This window comes from Clupea harengus, chromosome 12 (genome assembly GCF_900700415.2).
Source record: "Clupea harengus chromosome 12, Ch_v2.0.2, whole genome shotgun sequence".
NCBI lineage: Eukaryota > Metazoa > Chordata > Actinopteri > Clupeiformes > Clupeidae > Clupea > Clupea harengus.
In genome coordinates, this window is record NC_045163.1 from 16,835,396 (window position 1) to 16,858,650 (window position 23,255).

General features: G+C 38.6%; 1 protein-coding gene across 1 annotated transcript in view; it reads right to left on the reverse strand.

Annotated features, from left to right (window-relative positions):
* Positions 1-2,052: 2,052 nt before the first annotated feature.
* Positions 2,053-23,255, reverse strand: part of LOC105906016 — a 65,577-nt gene continuing 44,374 nt past the window's right edge. The window contains exons 14-19 of the mRNA XM_031577968.2: positions 17,101-17,250; positions 16,715-16,848; positions 15,016-15,209; positions 14,322-14,536; positions 2,861-2,932; positions 2,053-2,412 (exon numbers count right to left, since the gene is read on the reverse strand). Coding sequence (XP_031433828.1) covers positions 2,053-2,412; positions 2,861-2,932; positions 14,322-14,536; positions 15,016-15,209; positions 16,715-16,848; positions 17,101-17,250 — 1,125 coding nt within the window. The remainder of the gene's footprint in view (positions 2,413-2,860; positions 2,933-14,321; positions 14,537-15,015; positions 15,210-16,714; positions 16,849-17,100; positions 17,251-23,255) is intronic.

The following is a 23,255-nucleotide window of genomic DNA, read 5'->3' on the forward strand; positions in this document are numbered from 1 at the left end:
ACACATCTCATTAACATATTGAGATGAAGAAATACAGGAATGAATGAATGAATAAATAAATGAATACAGAAATAAATGAATGAATGAATGAATAAATAAATGAATGACTGAATAAATGAATGAATACAGAAATAAATGAATGAATGAATAAATAAATGAATACAGAAATAAATACATACATAAATGTAAATTATACGTAACTATTGATTGACAATTGTGCATTAATTAATACATGTATTCATTTATTTCTGTCTAAATGCATGGATGTGGAGATGTTATTTATTCATTCATTCATTTGTAAATATGGCAGGTTTGGTCCTCCATAGGGGATTGCCAACACCTGCCTATATAAGGTCCCACAGTTGACAGTGCATGTCAGAGCAAACTCCAAGCCATGGTGTCAAAGGAATTATCTGCAGACCTCAGAAACAGGATTGTGTCAAGGCATAGATGTGGAGAAGGGTACGGAAAAATCTCTGCAGCTTTACAGGTCCCAAAGAGCACAGTGGCCACCAAAATTTGTAAATGTAAGAAGTTTGGAACCACCAAGAATCTTCCTAGACCTGGCCGCCCGGCCAAACTGAGCTATCAGGAAAGACGGGCTTTGGCCAGGGAGGTGAGCAGGAACCCGAGGGTATCCGGCGTACTCCAGCGTATCCTTGTGGAGATGGGAGAACCTTTCAGAAGATCAACCATCCAGGCAGCACTTCACACATCAGGCCTTATGGTAGAGTGGCCAGACAGAAGCCCCTCCTTAGTAAAAGGCACATCACAGCCCGCTTGGATTTTGCCAAAAGGCACCTGAAGGACTCTCAAACAGTGACAATCAAGATTCTCTGGTCTGATGAAACCAAAATTGAACTTTTTGGCCTGAATACCAAGTGTCATGACCTGTGAGCTGAGTGTCTCCAGAGAAAGTCTGCATGTCCTTGCCCAGCCACAGCCTAGACCTGAATCCAATTGAACATCAGTGGAAAAAGCTGAAAATGACTGTGTACCGACACTCCCCATCCAACCTGACACAGCTTGCAAGGATATACCAAGAGGAATGGGCAAAAATGTCCAGAAACAAGTGTGCCAAGCTTGAATTATCTAAATGCGTAGGAGAGGTGCCTTCTGTACAGTCAGGTCCATAAATATTTGGACATTGACACAATTTTCATCATTTTGGCTCTGTACACCCGCCACAATGGGTTTGAAATGAAACAAATCCAAATCAGATGAACGGTGTAGGAATTACAACAAATGTTATATGTGCCCACCTTTTTTGGCAAACTCTAATCTGGTCTTCCTGTTTTTGAGGCTCACCAATGGTTTACATCTTGTGGTGGACCCTCTGTATTCACTCTGGTGAAGTCTTCTCTTGATTGTTGACTTTGACACAGATAGGCCTACCTCCTGGAGAGTGTTCTTGATCTGGCCAACTGTTGTGAAGGGGTTTTTCTTCCACCACAGTTGTTTTATGTGGTCTTCCAGGTCTTTTTACATTTGTTGTAATTCCTACACCGTTCACCTAATTTGGAACGGTGTTTAATTTGTTTCATTTCAAATCCATTGTGGTGGTGTAGAGCCAAAATGATGAAAATTGTGTCAATGTCCAAATATTTATGGACCTGACTGTATCTCCTTTAGCATAGGGTACACTGGACCATCCTTTACGAAAGGAAGGGAGATAATATCGTCCCACAATTCCTTGCGGCAGCAACAATTCTGTCTTCATCCACCCACTGCTGAGGTTTTCATTTTAGATGAAAAACTGAGAGTTAGCACATGAAATATTCATTATCAGAATAGTAATAGTATATTACGGGCTACAATTGTAAGTGTCCAATCATCAAGCTAAACAGATGCAATGACAATGCACCACAATTTGCTGTGGAGCAAATATCCAAGATATGTGGCATCACCTAAGAAATATACTCTTATTGTATGGAAAAGAACCAATGGCATAAATTGTGTCAGTGTGATTTGCGCTGAACATTAAACATTGATTGCCTAAAGCAAATCATGTAATTTATGAAAAAATGTATATAAGGCCAAGGAATAATGATATTATATAGGACTATCAGTGTTAATTAAAGTATGTAGAAACAATGTAATATGTAATACGAGTAATTCAAATATAAAGTATACATACTTGGTACCAATGGATTTCTCCTCTTCTCTCATAAAAACAAAGACCGAAACAATTGTGAGACAATGTCCAAGGCGGACAGTCACAATAAAATACATGAAAATAACGGGATGCATATAATCAATTAAAGGTAGCACTGTCATTGTGTATGGGAAAGTGGTCAGAATATCAAAGAAGAAACCAATTCTTCTGAACAAATATTTCCGAGATACAGATTTATAGTCAGAGTTGTATTGTCCATCTTCATCAAAATAACAGATATGGAACTTCACGATGATCTGTAAACAGACAGAGTATGTTCAATTAATATTGGGCAAAACAGTCACTCTTACATTAAAAACTACACTACACACAAAATCTGTTGTCAGTGGTTAAATTCATAGGTTTGGTCACACTTCAAGGGTTAATCATTACTAGGGCTGCATTCTTATCAATAACATCCAAAGCTTACTGACACATTAAGTATTAACAAACACTCTCTCCTAAGAAGTAATCTGAATATGCGTAATATGAAAACATTCATAACTATTAAAAGAATAGTTTCCTTACAACTAAAAAAACAAAACAATAACTGGCATATTGTATGTACAAAATATATGTTCCTGCGGCTATAACACAGGCCTTACAATAAAGGCTCCTCCCATTACTGTGACCATTTGCAGCGATGCTATGTTGACATACGATTACAGTTGTAGGTACAAAAGAGGTAGGTATTAAAAGTCTTACCTGAAATATTAGTATACATTCAATGCCGATGCACAACTGATACAGTAGTTCAGAAAAAGTTTGCACGGTGTACTACAAACAAAACAAAAAACACAAAAAAACATTATTATTATTCATAATAATAATAATAATAATGAAATACCCCATTTTAATGGAGAACCTGGACATTTCTTTTTTTGCCCTTATCCCAACATAAATAAGCTGAAAATTATAATGATCAGTTAGTACTTTTTCAGGGTCTCGGAAGCCCAAGCAAATCAGTCAGACATATTTACTCTTTTTTTGGCTCTGGTTAAGTCTTAAAGTACCTATAATAAATATGTACATTTGTAAACAGTGAAGATTAAACCTGTGTTTAAAAAAATATATAATATTGTGATTCATTCCACATGGATACTGTGCTGTTTTCATCAACCTAACATACATTTTCCTAAGACCTAAGACCAAGAATGTTAATACTTTCTCACTAAGGCATTTAACTCTGCCAACAAACGACACCTCTATTGTACCTAGTCTTCAGACCACCAGTGGTAGCTAGACGCAGTGGCATGTAGAAACGGTGTAACAGACTGAACTAGAAAGCTCGTTAGTTAGCTAGCCAGCTAGGAGGATCACATCAAAACTGTGTTTTTTCCCCCCATTAAAGTAAGCTCAGAATTAAATATCTCCTGTATCTGGAACAAACCCTATTAGTCCCTCCAAGCACCAACTGAACACCACCGTAGGCACAACTGAGTGGTAAAGGGAAAAAAAAGGCACTCCTTTGTAACCTTGGCCTAATGCAAGCCCTCCCATTAAGCTTGTAGTACTTTTATCTGACAGAAAGGAACTGACAACTGTAGTCATCAGTCATACGTGTTATCGGGTGGAAATAGTCATATGTCTGAAGGACTGATGGTATATTGTCTAAACGTGGGTAGGATCAATAAGCACATTCAATGAATTTGACACATTTCATGCCAACCCAATGCTTGTGATAGCAGACACTGGTGCTTTTGTAATACCTACAACATCTATAATTAACCAAACATGACGTGCATGAAGACACCTAAATGAAGGTTAGTCCCTCCAAGCTGTTTGTAGTGGTCTTGCAAGGGTTTGTTGTGATTGTTGTAGCCAAAAGTGAAATTTTTCCGCAAGAATTCTCTAAAATTGCAGTTAAAATGAAACCAATCACAAATAATGCTAATGGTGTTTTTGCACAAATATTTTGGTAATAGGAGAAAATGCAACCTGCAGTTGCAATTGTGGGAAATCCTTTAATTTGCGCAAATTTGTAAAAGGGTCAATGACGTATAAGGATTTTCAACAGGCCAATTTTAAAATACAAAAAATAAGAATATCTATTGCAATTTTTAAATTAAGTGATTTTAGTGATTTTTCATCTAGTAAATTGGTCATGGCCTTAAAAAATGTCATCTGGTGTGACCGTGATTTATCTTAAAACTAATTTATTTGCTTAACATACTTGACATTTTTTTTACAAGTTATCAGTAATATAAAGTGTTTAGAGACAGTATTTGCATTTCTTTTGAGTTTTTGTACATAATGATCTCATATTTTTGTTCTATTATGTCTTAAGTCCCCTTCTTAAATGCAGTTTACAGACTTATTGTTCCTGTAAAGCGCATAAAACTGATAGAAATGTTTAAAAAATACCATTCACTTAAGCATACTGTATTAGTGATATAATATTTCAGCCCCCAAAAATTAAATAGTGATTGCTATTATTGGTCGCACCACATGATGAGTGGTCGCTCCAAATGATGTGAAAACCTCCTATCGTTAAAAGAGATCAATAAACAATAAATTCCATACAAAACATAGATTAAAACCAGATTTTATTCAAAAATTCATAGAATTTCCATGAACACAAATATTACATAAACATTTTTTTATATAAAAATCGCGTCAAACTTGCCATTTAGGTCTTGAAGACTAGCTTGCTCCCTGGTGGCTCAGGAGTGCTTGAGGGACCTTCAGTGTGGCACATGGTTTCCCTCAGGTCTACTTTTACTGGCTGGTAACATAGGCATGTCTTCATTTCGGCATGCTTCAAAAGCATGACACGTCCATATGACTTATTTGTGCCGCTTGTGAAAACAAAACCTGGTGAATCTTAAGGGCCCGTCCACACGGAACCTGGATTGCCTGAATCCGGAAAGAAATGTTGTCGGATCTGCCTTCCGTCCACATGAACCCGGCGGATTGGGTCACTGAATCCGCAACCTTTTGAAACCGGTCTCAAGAGTGGAAAGATTCCAACCCACCAGCGGATCCGTTTTCGTGGACACCTGATCCGCACATTTTCTAACCCCATGACGTAATTGCCCTACGTGAACGCCCCACGCCCCGCCTTGCAACCTCAGCCTGAACCCTAATTAACCCTGCTTCACTTCATAACAGCAACAACATAAACTAAATCGTTAAGAAGCTGGTTACAGGGGTGCAAACTCATCAGGGATGAAAAAGGTGACAACGATGCGAACCCCCTAGGAGGGTCCGGGGCATGCTCCCCGGGGAATATATTTTATATATAAGAACATTTTGCACATTTTAAAGTTCAATGCATCAATCTGGTGCACTTTGACAACAAAATGATGAGGCTAGATCTATGAATAACTTTGTTGTAAACAATTTTGTGCTCTGGTAACAGTTTCATCATAAACATTCCTGTGTTGAATGTTGCACGGGCACAGGCCAACCCAACCCAACCACCCACCCCAATACCCTCCCGACCACCCACTCCAGTCTACTTCACCAAAGCACATTACGTCACAGATCTCCAACAGGTATTAAGCAAAAAAAGGGCCAACTATTGGAACAGAAAATCAACAGAGGCTGCATCAGGCATGGCCTAGCTTCTCCGTGTTCTTGAAAAACTGTGACAGTGGGAACACATTCTTTTCCCTTTACATTACTCTTTGAGTCTAGCTTGTCAGGACAAGGCCTATTTGCACCTGACTCCCGCCTCTAGTTGAGGCACAGTAATGGCATCCTCCTCCTAAAATTCTCTCATTCTGAAAACAAACTGAAGTAGGAGAGTGGTAAGTTTGTTCAGTTGCAGTGAAGCGCCCGGCAGTAGAAAACGGGTCAGTGCTTCAGATTACATACACATAGGGACGTGTGGTCAGGGGAGGCAGAGCCTCATGAAAAGTAAAAAATAAATAATGATAAAATTAAATAAATATTAATATATATCTACTGATCTGTGCTTTAAATAAAAATATTGTATGATTCCGATCATTTTTATAATCAAAATCGCTGAATTTGACCATGTCCTGTTCAAACAGAGAGGCGACTCGCGAGGTGAGGCAGCAACGAGCTGCGCCTCATATCAGATTGTGCAATCCTCACACACTGGGTTGAGCGCATGCCTTTTGCTTTCCCATTGTTTGTCACTGAAATATTTGTAGACACTTTTATTATATGTCGTTTGTATCCATAGAATAGGTAATGTAATGTATTTCACGTATGTGAAGAAGCTATTTAGTCTTCCTGATCTGTCATAAAACCACAGTGAAAAAGCACATAGGGGAGGCAAACCTAACCTCTGCCTCAATGAAGGGGGCGTGCTAGAAGACCAATGCCATAGCTAAAAGGTTTGCTTCAAACGACAGGACAGAAGATAACTTTAGCAGCTAAACTCCGGACCAAACTCAACTGACGGCCATGTCTTTTATGTGAATGTACATTTTTCGACGTTTTCACGCTTAGATTTTTCAAAAGTTACTGAGAAAAAGACACTGTACTATCTGATAACACCGTTATTGTAACCAGCAAAAATGGTTGATGTGATTTGCGAGGCGTCTGTCAGCCAACTGTCTGACTTTAGCACGTTAGCCTACGTTAGATAGCATAACGTTATTGCAGCATACCAATATTCATGACAGCTTGCGTTTGCAGATTACTTGGAGGACCCCCCCCCCCCCCCCCCGCACAAATATTTTTATTGCAGATCTACACGAATCACACAAATGACCTATTTTGGATCAAAAACGGCGAATTTCGCCGAAAGGTGACGAGTTTGCACCCCTGTGGTTAGGAAAGGGATGACATTAACAAGCCACACTTTAATTTATCACTGCTTAATCTGTTTGCATCAGACCATTGTTTAAAACTTTTTTTTTTTTTTTTTTTTTAAAAGTGTCCGCAATAGCCTATATGAGAAAATCTGATGTGAAAAGATTTGTATTTTAGGCGGAAGTTTCAAAACAGTTATTTAACACAAACGAGGGTTATGGCGAAGTGCACGATTCGAACTAGTCCTGTTGGAGTGCTGTGGTAACAGTGATTTCAGAAGTCGTTCAGCAATTGGTAGATTGCTAGTTGGATGTCGACTTCTGTCTTCTGTCACTTTATGCGCATGCTCCATGACGTCTTTACAGGGGATTCAACCACAGGTCCATCACTGACTACATGTAGAACTGTAATCTTTGGGCAGGTTGCCTGAAGCTCTTTCAGTATGGGCTCCAGGTGTGCCCACACTCCCTTCTCATCATGGCGGAGGCTGTCTGGCATCTGGTAAAATAGATTAAAACAGTTATAAATAAATTAATACATAAATAAATAATAAATTACTAATAAATGCATAATTACTAAAGTGAAATGACATGCTCTAAATTATATTTTTTGCTTTTTCTCATGATATTGTACAAAGCTTAAACATAAAACGTTGTTTCTGAAATATTAGGAAAAAATTACTCAAATTGCATAAAAATCTATTCCAAATAATACTTAAATAAAGTACTTAATGCATATAAATCATCAATTGAATATTAAAGCACAAAAACTTCCAATCTAGGACATATATCTATCATGGAAAACACTCTGCAATGGTCGCACCACATGATATTTTCAAGTTCAGTCAAAATTTACAGGCACAGAATTGGCCACCTAAACAAAACAAGCTAGCTTAGCACAAAAGGTCACAATGAAATTTATAATCAAAATATATATTTGTAGAAATAACTTAAAATTCATTGTTTTTTTTAGGTCACACCACATGATATCGAAATATGGCAACTACATACCATCCGTTAAAAAGGTTATTTTTTTTCCAAATTTGAGAGAGAGTTACAAACCTGTTACTGATTCCATGGGTCCTTGGCAAGCTTGTCAATGATGAAATCCATTCAAAAACAGGAAGTTGCAACATAATTGTCCCAAAGTGGTAGTTTCTTGATGGTCGCACCACATGATATTTCATAAAATGGACATCATCGGACAAAGTTTGGTTGTATATTATGATGGAAATATAAATACAAATGCTTTGCAATTTTGTACAGGACTACAAAACACTTGGGATATCATGCCAAATAGGGCAGAAAATAAATTGGAATAGATAGAAAAAGTATCCACAACAAATTACTCTATTATAATTAAACGAGGATTGAGCATCGACTTCACACCTTTCTGGAAGAGACTGCTCTTAATCAAATCCACATTCCACTCCTTCAGATCTTCAGCAGAGATCAAATTTGTTCTATTGTCTGAACTTAGTTTAGTTGTCTTATTTGGCCTCTCCAGGAAATGGAACGTCTGAATGCATTCACACATTCTGAATCCAGAGAGTGTACCATTTCCAGATGGTGAGACAAGTGAAAATCGCACCATACCGATTTGCCATGACACACCCTTAACATCTATCGGCAAGTCAGCCTTCTTTTGTTTACCTGCTGATGCTTGACATGTAAGAAACAGTCAGATTCATAACTTTGTGTGCCAAGGAATTTGCGCAAGGGATCCAATACTTCTTTCATTCAGTTGACGTGTTTTTTTCCACTGTGCCCAACTTGCTGTTAAGGCACAGGCTTTGAAACATGATGGTCAAAATGGCAGAATGTTTCTGCTCCTCTGGCACTTGTCATCTTGCTTAGACAACCACCAACTCTTATGCCTGATTTATGCTTAAGCGTTTTCAGAGAAACGCACGGACACGCAAGCGTGCAAGCCCCTTGCAAGCTTTTTCACCTCTTGCGTGCGTCGACCGATTTTTCTAGACTTGCGTCAGAGAGAATAGGCTACTATCCCATTTGCAGGAGACTTCACCTGCACAGCAATCGGGGCATATTTGTCAAACGCGATAAAAGATACTGCTCTGATCTATTCCCATTCCATACTGAATATTCTGTTTAGATCAAAGGTTTGTTTCGACATACCGTGATATTTCAGATGATGGAACAGTTGAAATTAATGCATGAATCGGAGGATTAAAGATGAGAGGTGAAGGGTGTCACTTGTGCAAAGAAATCCACATAAATTGCAACATACTACCTTCTCAGAAGCTATTGTCCGACGATAGTTATGTGGTATGCCACTGTGTTGACATACAACTTTAACTGTGATGTGTTTTTGTTTCATTTCGCAACTTATTTACTGTATAATCAACCAGGTGCCCGTTTGTAAACATTCCACAATTAATTTGCTTAAAACACACAGCAGTAGGCTACTGTCAAATCAGACTCGGCTATTACCTGACCAATACCTTTCAAACTCGGTGATAGTATTCACAACTAATTTGTCCTTCATTCTATCAAATATGATGCAATTTGGTATTGCACCCGTGAGGCAAGCGTGAGTAGAGTTTTGTTCGGTTATCTGGCGCTGCCCTCTAAAAACAGAGACGCGTGGTGCGCGAATGGAGGCGACGAACGGGAGATTTTCCCGCTGCAATGCCTCCCTTTATAGACAATAACGATCATACACTCCCATTGCACTAAAACAACCCCACTCAAACGAGGAGATATTGTATCAATTAGCCTATTAAGTATTGTATTGTATTAATTGCACAGAGTTCAACGTTACAGCAACATAACTTTGCTCCAGTCGCTATCTGATATATCTGTGTGCATCACACATCCACCCTGTAACCTATGTGTTGGTCCATTATACATTATACATTATAGGAGCAAGACCATTATAGCCTACAACACTGTATTAACATTAGATGGGGGACCGGGATGAAAATGTGACATGGAATCACAGTGCAAACATTTTGATTGACGTCAGCGAATTAATTGCAGCGGGACAACTTACCAGACTTTTACCAGAGCAGGAAAGTGGGTGAAAGGCCAATATTGACGTTAGGATACATTTGTGACACGAAATACAAAGGTTGGCGATTCAGTAGGCTACAAGTGGCAAAAAAGACAGATCCACCAAAAAATCAACCTAAAAGAAAATTGACATGCTTGGTTGGTCAGTAATCAGTCTAGAGAGGGCAGATAACCGAACAAAACTCTACTGACGCTTGCCTCACGGGTGCAATATAACATATGCCGTTTAATCATATTAGGTAGAATGAAGGACAAATTAGTTGTGAACACTATCACCGAGTTTGAAAGGTAGCCTATTGGTCAGGTAATAGAGTGACAGCTGATTTTCTTTCTGATTTGACAGTAGCCTACATCTGTGTGTTTTAAGCAAATAAAATGTGGAATATTTACAAACCTGCTGTCTTGGATTATGCAGTAAATAAGTTGTGAAATGAAACAAAACACATCACAGTTAAAGTTGTATTAGTATTGATTGATTCAAATTGATATGAATGGATGACATGAAGTGGCGAAAAATGAATATGAAAGTATTTGTTCGGTGAATTAGCGCGCATTCTCTCCAAACAGACGCAGTAAACGTTTTTTTAATGTCATCCTCTGAGAATGTAGTATGTTGCAATTTATGTGATTTCTTTGCAGATACATAAGTGGTTCCCCAAGGGTTGTGCGTGTTGCAAAGCAATTCAACGCCAGAACTGTAGGTTTTATTTTGAGTGAAGTAAGCATATTTATTGCAGCGGGACAAAGGAAAACAACTTACCGGAGCATGAAAGTGTAGTGGGCGAAAGGCTTGATGTTATGAATACATGTGTTACACGAAATACAAAGGTTGGCAATTCAATACCAGTGGCGAAAAAGACAGATCACATGAGTTTGTTTATTGATACATCTTTTAATGACGGCCACAGCGCTTTAAAACGACGTGTTTATAATAATTTAATAATTTACATTATTCGAAGGTGAAAGATAGAAGGCGAGAGAATTGCCAGGTGTACCTGTGAAGTGGAGTTAACTTGCGGCCCACACCATTGTATTACAAACACTGACAACACACACACATAATGAGAAGGTACACCTGGCGATTCTCTCGCCTTTTATCTTTCACTTTTGTATGTAACTTATAAACACGTCATTTTAAAGTGCTGTGGCTGTCCTTAAAATAAGTGTCAATAAACGAACTTCTACATCATTTGAAGTAGACATGTTGACTTCACTTCTTATTAAGATATTTTAAATATGAAATGTTCAATGCCTTATCGTGCTGATGGCTGACCTGAGCCCTAGTATGATTTCTAAATATTTGTCGAAGACGGCCTGGCTGGTCGGGTCCAGTTGGAAGAGGTGAGGAGATATGAACATTTATACAACCCCAATGATCTCAGTTGCCATCATTCACTGTGTAAGTAGACAACAAGACCTGGTAAATAAACAAACCAACGACTTCCACACACAAAGACGTAATTCTCTAGGTCGTCTTCGACAAAAAACGCTACTCCACCTATTGTTCTGGCGGTGAATTGCTTTGCAACACGCGCAACCTTTTAGGAACCATGAATTGAAACGAGTACATCGACACAACAGCGTGAAAAGCCGCAGCCTTTGTTGCAGAAGCATGCTGGCGCCTTTAGGATGCCACTATCAACCACTGTATCATGTCTAAAGATGGAGATCTTCCTCTGTACATTTCCATTGTGTAAGCTTGTCATTTCCCGTGGGAATCCTTGTTGATGTTGGCAAAACTTCACAATGGCTACTTCTGCATCATTAATATCCTGGACTGATAGTTACATACAACCAAGCTTGTGGCATCCTCCCTTTTCGGGATGAATTGTATGAGCAAGTTCCAGTTGGATACGTTTATTCCAACTTGAAAAGTAAATAAAAAGAGTGCTGGAGGCATCACAGTTACTTGTAATGGTGACCTTGACTACTACAACTTCTCAACTGGTGGGTCGCTTTCTCAATGGGTCACGGAGTGTTTGTTTTCTTTCAGAACTTTATTAACGTTTGTAGAAAAAATAGTAACAGTAGCTTTTACCATGTCGGTCGAAACGAGGTACTGGTGGACTTGTTGAATCCTTGTATTATAATTTTGTTGCAACAATAAAACGTTTAGCGAATTGCTTTAGTTGCTTGTTCAGTAACTTATTTTCTTATTATTTTGCATTTAGCGTTTGATTAATATTTTTGGGGATATGATCATTGTTGACTGGGATTTCTTCCTGGGTATAAACATCCAGTCCCCTTTGTCTTCAGCAATTCTTCACACTTTTTATGAGACTTACATAACAACTCTTCACATTAATATATTACGTGATTTGAATTTGGAACCAACTGACTGCCCTTGCTGCAGTCATTTGAAGTGGAGTTTTTGGAAACTACATGACACATGCATATTCAATTGATGGTCCTGGATTCTGAGTACTTCCCTTTAGGTCTCTACCCTCCGCTTTCAGATAAGCATTCATGACATCTTCAGGTGGTTTTGAGTGAGACACTAATTTGATTTGAGAGCTCACAAGTTGTTTCTCATAACTCTCAAGAACCTGAACTTTAGTATTTGCCACAGCTATGTCAGTGTTCAGGTCACTCGGTTATCCTGCGTTTTTCGCAGTGGCGGTTCTACACGGAGGCCTGGGGTGGCCCATACCCCCGTAGACATGTCCCTGGCCACCCCGTGCTGACCAAATAAAAAAAATATGAATTTATTATGATTTTACACCCGACGCAACGTTATACACGGGTAAATAAAAGCGGCGCACCCAAACACTGTAGTCTGCCAGGTGTGGTGCTCGTCGGTGAATGAGAGCTCAGCAACTACGATTCATGGATACCATGTGACGTGTGTCTAAGCGCCGCCATATTTGTGTCCAACACGGACACAGTAGTCTAGCTGTCCGTCGGTCACAACCCACAGAAAGTTCAAATGCCCGGGATATGTTGTGCTGTTGGATGCGACAACTGTCGCCAAAGAAACCCAAATATACAATTTCGTTCTATTCCAAAAGATTTAGGGAATGACTGACCTGTTAAGTGAAATGCAGAACGTTGATACAATCGTGAATAATTACTGTGTCTTATTAAAGCTAAACTCTCCTGAGCAAGCTAGAGTGCTAATAGCTAGCGAGCTGTTTTGCCCTTTACTAAAGGCTTTAACTACAACTCGTTAGCCCATATTGGCACTCTTAACCACCACTAAAATAACACGGTTGATAATCGCTGTTTGAATTACTTACATGACCTGTGATCACATACATATTTTTTGTCTCCAGATGCCATATCTGCAACTGCATATTGATTTGTACTCTTGAAATCTCCGGTGTATGGGGATGGATTATCTACAAGATAAATGTAAATGTCGGGAAAAGAAAGTTGGGCCAGACGCTTTGCAGACTTTAAGGGACAAAATAAAGTTGTAGTTAATAAATATGGATCGCAGCCAATAATCAATGCCTTTTCCAAATATCGCTGTCCTTCTGTCTCATTTAGATATGCTATCAGCTACAGCTCGCTAGCTTCCTCAGACGAGTTTAGGTTTGATGACAGTAATTTTTCACGATTGTATCAATGCCAAAAACAAATCCTAAAGGAGACATCACATAAAAAAGCACATGCTTAGATTTTAGTATGAAAAGCATTGGCGATTTTAGCCCGAAATTTCTGGTGGGGCAATTACTAGAATTAGAAAATACTACATTTAAAAAGTCTAAATTTGAAGAAACTATAAACAGAAAACAATACTATTATAATATAATTATTATATTATTACTATATATTATTATATATGACTACCTAGCTACTATTGGTTACAAAAAACGTATAATTCTGGTTAAACACTGGCCCCTCCTTGGCCCCCCTAGTAAAAATTGTCTAGAACCGCCACTGGTTTTTCGGTTCCACTTAATGCATTTCCAAAGCATGCTTCTTCGTCAGTTCAGCAGCATGTTCCAAAACATCTGATTTTTTTCAGCTTTAGCTTTCATGCTTGCTGATGAAAGTGAGGAAGCACCAGATTGAAAACCTTCTGATGTCTTTTACACATTTTGAAACACTGTCAACAGGTTTAATCATTGCCTATGGATCAGCTTGATTTTTTTCTCATATTTACACTTCCTTCAAAAATGATAAAAGTACCCTTTAGTTACCAGTTAGTATCACTTAACATTTGTTGCACAGAAACATGAGCTTTGTCAAATTAATTCAATTCACCTTTGTTCACCTCAACATTACTTTTGTCCATAAGTTTTCATTTGTCACAATTTTTAGTGGTCTAAATGCGGGAGCAATCAGCACATTCAATGAATACGAGACAGTCTAAGCCAATTCAATGCTTGTGATGACAAAGCTCATCAGTTCAGATAAAAGTAGAAAGGAGCAAAGATTTGTGCTTTTGTCATACGTACCATAAATGATATTGCCCAAAACAAAAGGATAACAAGCACACAAGATGTGTACTGATAGAAGATGCGGATCTTGCTCTGTGGATCAACAGTTGAGTTGTGAAATGTAACTAAACTCTTCGAAAAGTTGACTATACATTGGATTATGTTTTTGAAAGTATGTTTCTGATGTGTCTTTCTGTGGTCCTGTTCCATTAAGTCTTTGTAAAACTTAGTATCTGCAGAGATAACATGCAACATTGTTATTTACAATGTAACCACTAAATTGCACTTTTACTGCATTATATCCCACAAATGAACATTTAACACCTTGGAAACTGAATTTAGGCTTCATCGCTCACTTCAACATCTAAGTAATCTAGGGCAGTATTACAGAGAAAAAATCCATAAGACAAGCCAGTGCAGATCATTGTTTTTCTTCATAAATCCATATTACAACATTTTATTTCAAGTTAGGACACCCTAAATTACTCAATCATAATCAATAATGGTTTGATTGTGTTTGTTACCTAGCAACTACTGTTGCATACACATTCTAATGCTACAAAATAGCTCAACTAAAAAAGATGGAATTTGCAAATACTGTAAGTATTTACAGTAACGGGTGAAAATGCTCGGTAATTTTGTTCAAATATAGTAGTGGTAGTTTAATTTGGACAGAATGGCCATTATGAAAGGAAAAAATGAAACAACTTACATCCTGTGTCTCTTGATAAAATATCTCTTGAGAAATCTTCCTTTTTTTTTTGGACAGAAGTACTGGCTTTAAACAATTCTGCCCGCTTTCTTTCAGCAGCCTTCTTAATGTCCCTACAAATATTTGGGTAGTATCCAATAGCTTCATCCAGGCTCTCCTTTGAAAGTATTAACATATCACAGTTTCTCGCTGCCCTGGAAACACAACACACACACACACACACACACACACACATATATAACCAAACACGTAAAGCAACCATTACGCAATAGCATTCCATTCTTAGGGTCCTTATTTCATAGCTATACAAAGTTCATTGCAACATGTTAAGTTGTCCCATAAGGAGCAAACGCCAATTTTTAAACAGGGCATAATCAGTTTGGTATAAAGCTGCCCTCTAGTGTGATTAACGCGCCGCCAAAAGACGGGAGAATGGGCCAGCGTGTTCCTGCCACCAGGGAAGATGAGTTAGAATTAGAATTAGAGCTTTTGGTTCACGAGGTTACAGCTTACAACTTACTTAAACACAGTACAAATCAGAAATACACTGCCTTGGGAGAAAAATGCTATCTGGCAGACTATTACAAATACAATCAATGAGTTGTCATCTACGCGGCGGGAGGTGGAGGAAGTGAAAAAAGGAATAAAGAGACGGACAAAAGAAAAAGTGGCATTCAACCGAGCTCAGACCAGGATGACCGGCTCAGGCCACCCACAATCCGAACCATTAACCATCTTAGAAGATGTCGTCCAACAAACACTTGTTTCTGAACAGGTGGAGGGTGTGGAGGGGGTATCGATACCGCAGAGCCCTCTATTCAAGGTATGTTTGCTCTGGTACCCCGTTGTGAACTTAAATGGACAAATTACAGCATTATTATATGCCTATATTAAATGATATGTCAAATATAAACATTTAAACAAATAACATTTCTGTTATATTTTCACCTGTATCCCCACCTAAAATCCTGATGTTCGTATTTATTTTTTACATGAATTGCGTCAAATTTCTCGCACGCACATGGTTTTCATTTAGCAGCTGATGTGTCATGCTAAAACACCTCTTGTTTCGTTACAAATGGAACAGACCTGGTTTAGACCTGCTTTTATGAGGCGGAGAATTCTTGCGCAAATTAGTGACGCGCTCTCGTCAGGCAGTTTTTGTAAATACCACAGAATACATAAATAGGCGCACTTTACGCATCTCCACCTATCTTTTTGCGGTGAACCCCCACTGTTCCTTATACCCTCCCATTTATGCATATGTATTAGACGGGAAGCGCAACTTGCCTCTATCCGCTTCAGCAGCGGGGAATCTGCGATTTTACCCAAGTGCGCCGCGCTGGTAAATACGGTTCCATGTCTTTACCCGCATATTGTGTAGAAATTACGCCTGAAGTGGGCGCAATTCTTTTAGTACATCTGGCCCTCAATGAGGTTTTCCAATCAAAGGAAAAAAAACTTTGGTTTTGTTTTATTTTTGTATTTAGATCACAACGTCTTGATGCCCACACCCCGGATGGCAGTATTACCTCATACAATTTGGGAACTTCCAATTTCTGTGCCAGCGCTGTTGTTAAGTCCAGTGAAAGCATGATGCTTGTTTATTATCAACTTATTCTGTCCTGTAAACTTTCAAAGCATGGCTCCAGGTTTCATCTGCACCGACTAAAGTCAGAGGAGTAAATCAATATAGTACCTTATTGTAGTTGCTCTTGGCTCTGCAAACAATAAGCTTCCTTCTCCAAAGTGCTGTCCTGTCTTTAGTTTAATGATAACTTTTGACTCGTCCAAAGATAAAATGTCAACTTCTCCTTTCTCAATGAAATACATCTGAAAGATATTTTGCAATATTGTATACGCACACACACTGTTTTGAGATAACAGTAGCAGTCCGCTGGTACCGTTTTCTACATTTGTTATAGTTACATAATGATAGCATGATAACATTATAAAGTCGCATAAGGTGGCTGCCTCCTTCAAGAGCTCTTCGGAGGGGCACATTTATGCAGCTTCTCCACATATCAAAGTTAAACAGTGATGGTAAGTTCTTTTATCCGTTCAGAAATTTTGTTTATAGATTACCTCTGCTCCATAATCCTTCCTCCTGCAAATATTATCACCAGCTCTGAAAAGACATGGCTTTATCTGTGTAGCCAGTAATCGGATAAATCCAGCATCAGTTTCCAGTTCTTGTATGCTCTCCTTTCTCAGTGTTTCCTGAAAAAATGGTTGCTAAAAAAGAAGGTAATTTAATTATTCCTTGACAACAGTTGTGTTCAGTGATGTGTCATTAGTTATATTTACAGTATTTAGCAGATGCTTTTGTCCAAACAGACTTATAGAACATTAGATAAAAATAAATAAATACGTAAAAATAAAGAAAAATAACTATAATAACAAGAAACAATATAAATAAAATAAAAACAATTAATATAAACAACATAAACCATCATAGTAATTTTTTTTTTTTAAATAATAAAATTATAGCTAGTTTTTTTTTTCTGAACGAAATACCAGTGCATGCAAAGCAAAAGTTTAAAACTCAAAATAAATATTAAGTAAATGATCGGACATTTAACGCATTTCTAGGCATGCAGAGAGAGAATTACACTTGTGTTGGTATAACGTTTAAGTAATAACGTGAATGACTGATAAAGGAGTGATCTTACAGATCACAAACACACATAAACGAGCTATCTCCTATCTCCTGATGTTTGGTTAGCTCACGCTAGCACCCTCAAAACACACATGCTCACACACACACACACACCAATGCAGGCTGTTCATTTGGTCATTGTCCTTCATACATCTTATTAACCCATTGTGTTGCTCAGAGGACTAACTTGACGTGGTCAATTATGTTAGTACGGTGTTACCCAGGGAGTTTTAATGAACTCCGGTAAAGTGGCGTGTAGTGGCGGAGGTTGTTGTGCCTTACGCTACTTATGCCCATGTGCTGGAGGAAGGAGCCAACCACTTTATTTACATTAATCCTGGACTTTTCTCCCCTGGGAAAACTCATCTCTGTCAGTGTCAACTTCAACAGGAACTCACACGACCTCCGGTCAAGGTAAGTTGATTTAGTACTACATATGATCAAAATCTGGAGAAGAAATGACTGATTTATATTCGTTGATGTTTGCATGCTCGTTCATGAAACATGAACTGTTGTATTTCATTTGATAGCTATATCAATGGTCATTTTCTATGTTATTAGAGCTCCCCTTATGATGTTACCTAAGTACTAGCTTTGAGCCTTTGCTACAGTGCAATATTAAATATGCTTGTGGATAATACAATGTACAAATACACTTGCTTAAGAGAGGTGTATTTCTCACACCTACATTAATAATTTAAAAAGAAGCAACACATTGTAAAACTTATAGCATGAGCAATCGTTCTTTCTTGCAGATTGTGAATACAGGCATTGCAATGATTGCTGCAGATCACAGACAGCGTTCCACTATAAGTAGTTACTTTTTCAACTCTCTGTTCTGGCAACCTACCGGTATCTGTTATTGTTTTATAAAGATCACAGTTTCACGCCCTCCCCACAGATGCATACACGTTGTGATGTCGTCATTGGAAAGCACACAAATTAATTAGAGACAGGGTCTTAAAGTAACACTATGGAGTTTCTGAAGCCGCCAGGTAGGGGGCTACTTTCTCCTGGACTATTCAGTAACTTTTTTGTTGTCTTGCTTTGTCTTGTGTTGCACTTGCTTGATGTTTTTTTTTTACTATACATGCTAAATCTGATGCACTCAATAACTAGCTATCAAACAACTCGTCAGACTGGCTCGAACTCCTCAGACTAACGTTACCTCAGTCAAGGTAGATAGCTAGCAAGTTAGCTGGCAAACTAGTCATGAAAAGTTTAAAAGACACTTCTTCTGACTTTCACAAACAGAAAACACAACCGATTACCTGCGTTGTCATTATTTGTGCACAAAATAGCTCTCACCCACAGATGCGGGTGCTTGCTTCGTAGGTTGCGAAAGTCGCAAAGTGACCGTCATTTCCACAAGTGAGTTAACGTGAAAATTAGTTTTATTGAACGTCCCACAAAGAGCAATAATTAAATGTTACATATCTCTGAAAATAAAAGTGTCATGGGTTTACAATCCATTCAAATTTCATTGATCTAGCTATATCTTATCAATTTGGAGAACGATAGGGCTGGTGTTAGTTATAAACCAACACTTCTCAGTGACATCCATACGTTACTGGAGAATTAGCTAGTCAGAAAAAACAGGAGGATACTAATATCACTATTTCTAATACGTTTTTTTTTTCTTTTCTTACATCAACATGGTCGTCACTGTCATACAAACGTGATGAATCGTCATCATTGGTGCACAAAATTACGGTCTCATCCAATGAGAACAGAGACACTGTAATCCTCAGGCGATCTGTCAGTAGCAAAGTGTAGTTAAGAAATACTTCATAAAAGTAAATGACAACACACCCAGTTTCCGGTTTCAAAATAAAAGTAAGTTGTTCATGTATCCACTAGCGGGGTATTATTTCATGAATTAATGTTGCCGTATAAAAACTGTGTCTTTAAAAAGGAGAGGTGTTACAGCATAGAGGGATGGAGGGAAAAAAGAGTGAAGAGAGTAAAGTTGGCAAGAAGGACAGACAATGGAGTGAAACAGAGAGATGGACAGCATGAGAAAGAGGAGTTGGAGAGGGATAGATTGATAGATAGAAACAGTTGGATGGAAGTTATACATAGAGAGACAATGAGTGAAAGTAGGAAAGAGAAAGGACAGGGGCTAGTAAGGAGATGATGGAATGATCGCTGGATAGAGTGGAAGACATATACATGACATGGAACAAAGAAGAAAAAAAGATGGGAGTATAGACAACTGTAAAAAGAAAGCTGATATAAAAAAGTGTGGGAATTGAAGGACAGAGTAATAGAAAGAACAAAGGGAAGAAGAGTGAACAAGAGTGGCTATGGATAGAAAATAAAATAGAAAGCCTTTATTGTCATTGGCTATAGCTTTGCACACAACAATATTTGGAGTGCTGCTCCTGTTGGTGCCATGAGGGACAACATATAACAACACAAAATACAATAAACAAGAGTAGAACAAAGTGGAGTACAAGTACTTCCACTGTGGTACCAGAGCAGGGGCGTCCCTCTCTACCTTCAAGAAGCTTTTGAAGACCCTGTCGGTAGGAAAACTGTATGATCAGGGAAAGTGTATTAAAACCGGATGTCGTCACTTTAAGCCGGTCTCTGGTTGGATAAAGCTTTTCAGCAGAAATGGACAAGGACCTTTACTTTTTAGTTGAGAAGTTGTGTTGATCGCCTGGCATGCAAACGATCGGTTTTCTTTAAATTATTATTATTTTTGTGAAGTTATACGGCTTATGTGAATAAAGCTATCTACACAACTTTTTATATGTCTACATTGACTCGTTTAGTTGTTCATGTGGTACACGTAGGTCTTAACTGAAGCTAACGCTTAGACCAACAATCCATTGGAACACATAGTAGCTAGCTAGCCTCGCTGCTAATAAGTCTAACGTTAGCATGCTAATATGAATAGACCCATTATAGTCAGGTGGCTTAATGCTCAATTGACTTGTTAACCGAACTTTTACGAAGTCATACAACTAAACACACAAGTGACTTGTTAACCTATGTCTACATTGACTCGGTTAGTTGTCCATGTGGTACACGAATGTTGCAGAGTATTGTCCTATTGTAGGACTTAACTGAAGCTAACGCTTAGACCAACAATCCATTGGAACACATAGTAGCTAGCTAGCCTCGCTGCTAATAAGTCTAACGTTAGCATGCTAATATGAATAGACCCATTATAGTCAGGTGGCTTAATGCTCAATTGACTTGTTAACCGAACTTTTACGAAGTCATACAACTAAACACACAAGTGACTTGTTAACCGAACTTTTACGAAGCTATATGACCAAACACAAAGCTAGCACTGTTAATTCCGCTATAGCTAGCCAGGTCAATTAGCTCGCCTAAGATACTGCAATTTAAGCTAACCAATTACCTAATTTCCCCCAAAACCCATCGATTACATGTGTTTGTGATGTGTAACATATATCCTTAATCAGTCATTCAAGTTATTAACGTTTATTTACCGCTAGCGATTACAAGACACAAGGGTAATTCAATCGCTATTAATGTTGAACTTGAACTTCAACAACGTCACACAATATTAAAAGTCAGGCATCGGCATGGTTCCTACAGAATAAATCAAAGGTCCTTGTCCATTTCTGCTGAAAAGCTTTATCCAACCAGAGACCGGCTTAAAGTGACGACATCCGGTTTTAATACACTTTCCCTGATCATACAGTTTTCCTACCGACAGACCCAACTCTTCAGAGAGCACCTCCCTTCCTAACTGGCACCTGACCAGCGCTTAACTTGCACTTCAGCAGTTACATTCCTGCACTTCTTTTTCCTTGTTTCTAGGTCGTTGTTTTCTAATTCTCATGTAAAGTAGTATTTATTGTTACACCATGCTTTTTATTGCTCTTAGCTTGACTGTTCTCTCCCTTGTACGTTGCTTTGGACAAAAGCGTCTGCTAAATGACTAAATGTAAATGGTACGTTGCAAATAAATAGAGCAACATTTTTGTTTCATGCACATGAATAAGATGACTGAGATGGTATAAGTGACTTGCAGTAGAATAAAGTGACTGAAGTATTAATAATGCACATTGAAATTTCACATTTTAGTGCTTGTGTGAGTACATTGTTTGGATAGCCGACTGGGAAAAACTGTCCTTTAGACGTGTGGTCCTTGCTGTTGAGGACCTATGTTACTATGACTCTCTTAAGGTAGCCAAATGCCTCGTCATCTAATTAGTGACGCGCATGAATAGATGAACAAGATTCCCACTGTCCCTTCCTACTATTTAGCGAAACCACAGCCAAGGGAATGGGCTTGGCAGAATCAGCGGGGAAAGAACACCCTGTTGAGCTGGGCTCTAGTCTGGCACTGTGAAGAGACATGAAGGGTGTAGAATAAGTGGGAGGCCCTTCAGGACCAGTGGTGAAATACCATTACTCTTATCGTTTCCTCACTTACCCGATGAGGCAAGCCCCTGGATACATCCCCCCTCCTGCTTCCATTTCTTGAAGACAGGAATCTTAAACCCAATTAATCAACATCGGTTTTGCCATTATTGTTGCTAGGTCGAAAGTGGTTAGAATGCCATAACAAATTTGCCAACATAACAACACCAGCTTCTATTCCCACATAATGTCAAAACAGCATATTGACAGCAGAATTACGGCTTTCAACATAAGTGGGAATGGCACTTTACAAGCCCACTGCACTAGTGGTCGGTCGGCTGAATAATCGGGCCGCTATCTGGCATTTTTAGTTCATCGGCATCGATTATAAAAAGGCCAATTATAAAGAAAACTCTGCAGACAGCCTTGTCAGTGTGGCTGCTGTGGAACAATGGGCCTTAAGTGTCTTCTTAAATATCTTCTTCCGAACTTCGAAAGACCAAAGTAAGAAAAGATCTCCGCCGGATTCATGAACGCCTGGAAATGGGTTCTTACACAGCCGAAGTGTTCTCAGCTCTGCTCCCCCGAATGAGGATTCTTAAATTGAACACGTGTTCACCTGGATTTGCGTACATACAAACCCCGCCAGCTCCTTATAAGGGCACACAACCGTAATGAAGTGTGCAGTCATAATCGACGGAATCCACGCGAAAGCAACTCAAAAGCAACACAATCGACAGTCATGTCAAAGCGGAAAGCAAACACCGGTGGTGCACAGGTCAGTAAATGCAGACCTAACTGCACCAGTGCAGAGGTGGAGATACTGTCGCAGAATGTAGATGTGTCCATTCTATTCCACTATGGCTATATCCACGCGATTGAGTTTAGTGCTTATTTATTTATTCACTTACATTTGCAGTGTTCGTGTAGTGCTTTTATTTATTTTAGGACATCATGATGCCTCGTAGAATCATGACTATAAATATGAAACGTAATTATTAATGATACACATATTCTCGTATTTATTATTATTATAATTATTTAAATCCGAGGATGTCTGTAGAATTTATGTGAACGCAATCACCAACGATTTCTCACAAATTCAGCCCTTAAGAACAATCTGGCCGATTTACGACTGCTATTTAGCCTTCTTAAATTCTGGTCTAAGTTAAGAACGAATCCCAGATGAATGCCAGAATTGTCCCGGAAACGGTGTAAGTGGAGTTAAGAAGAC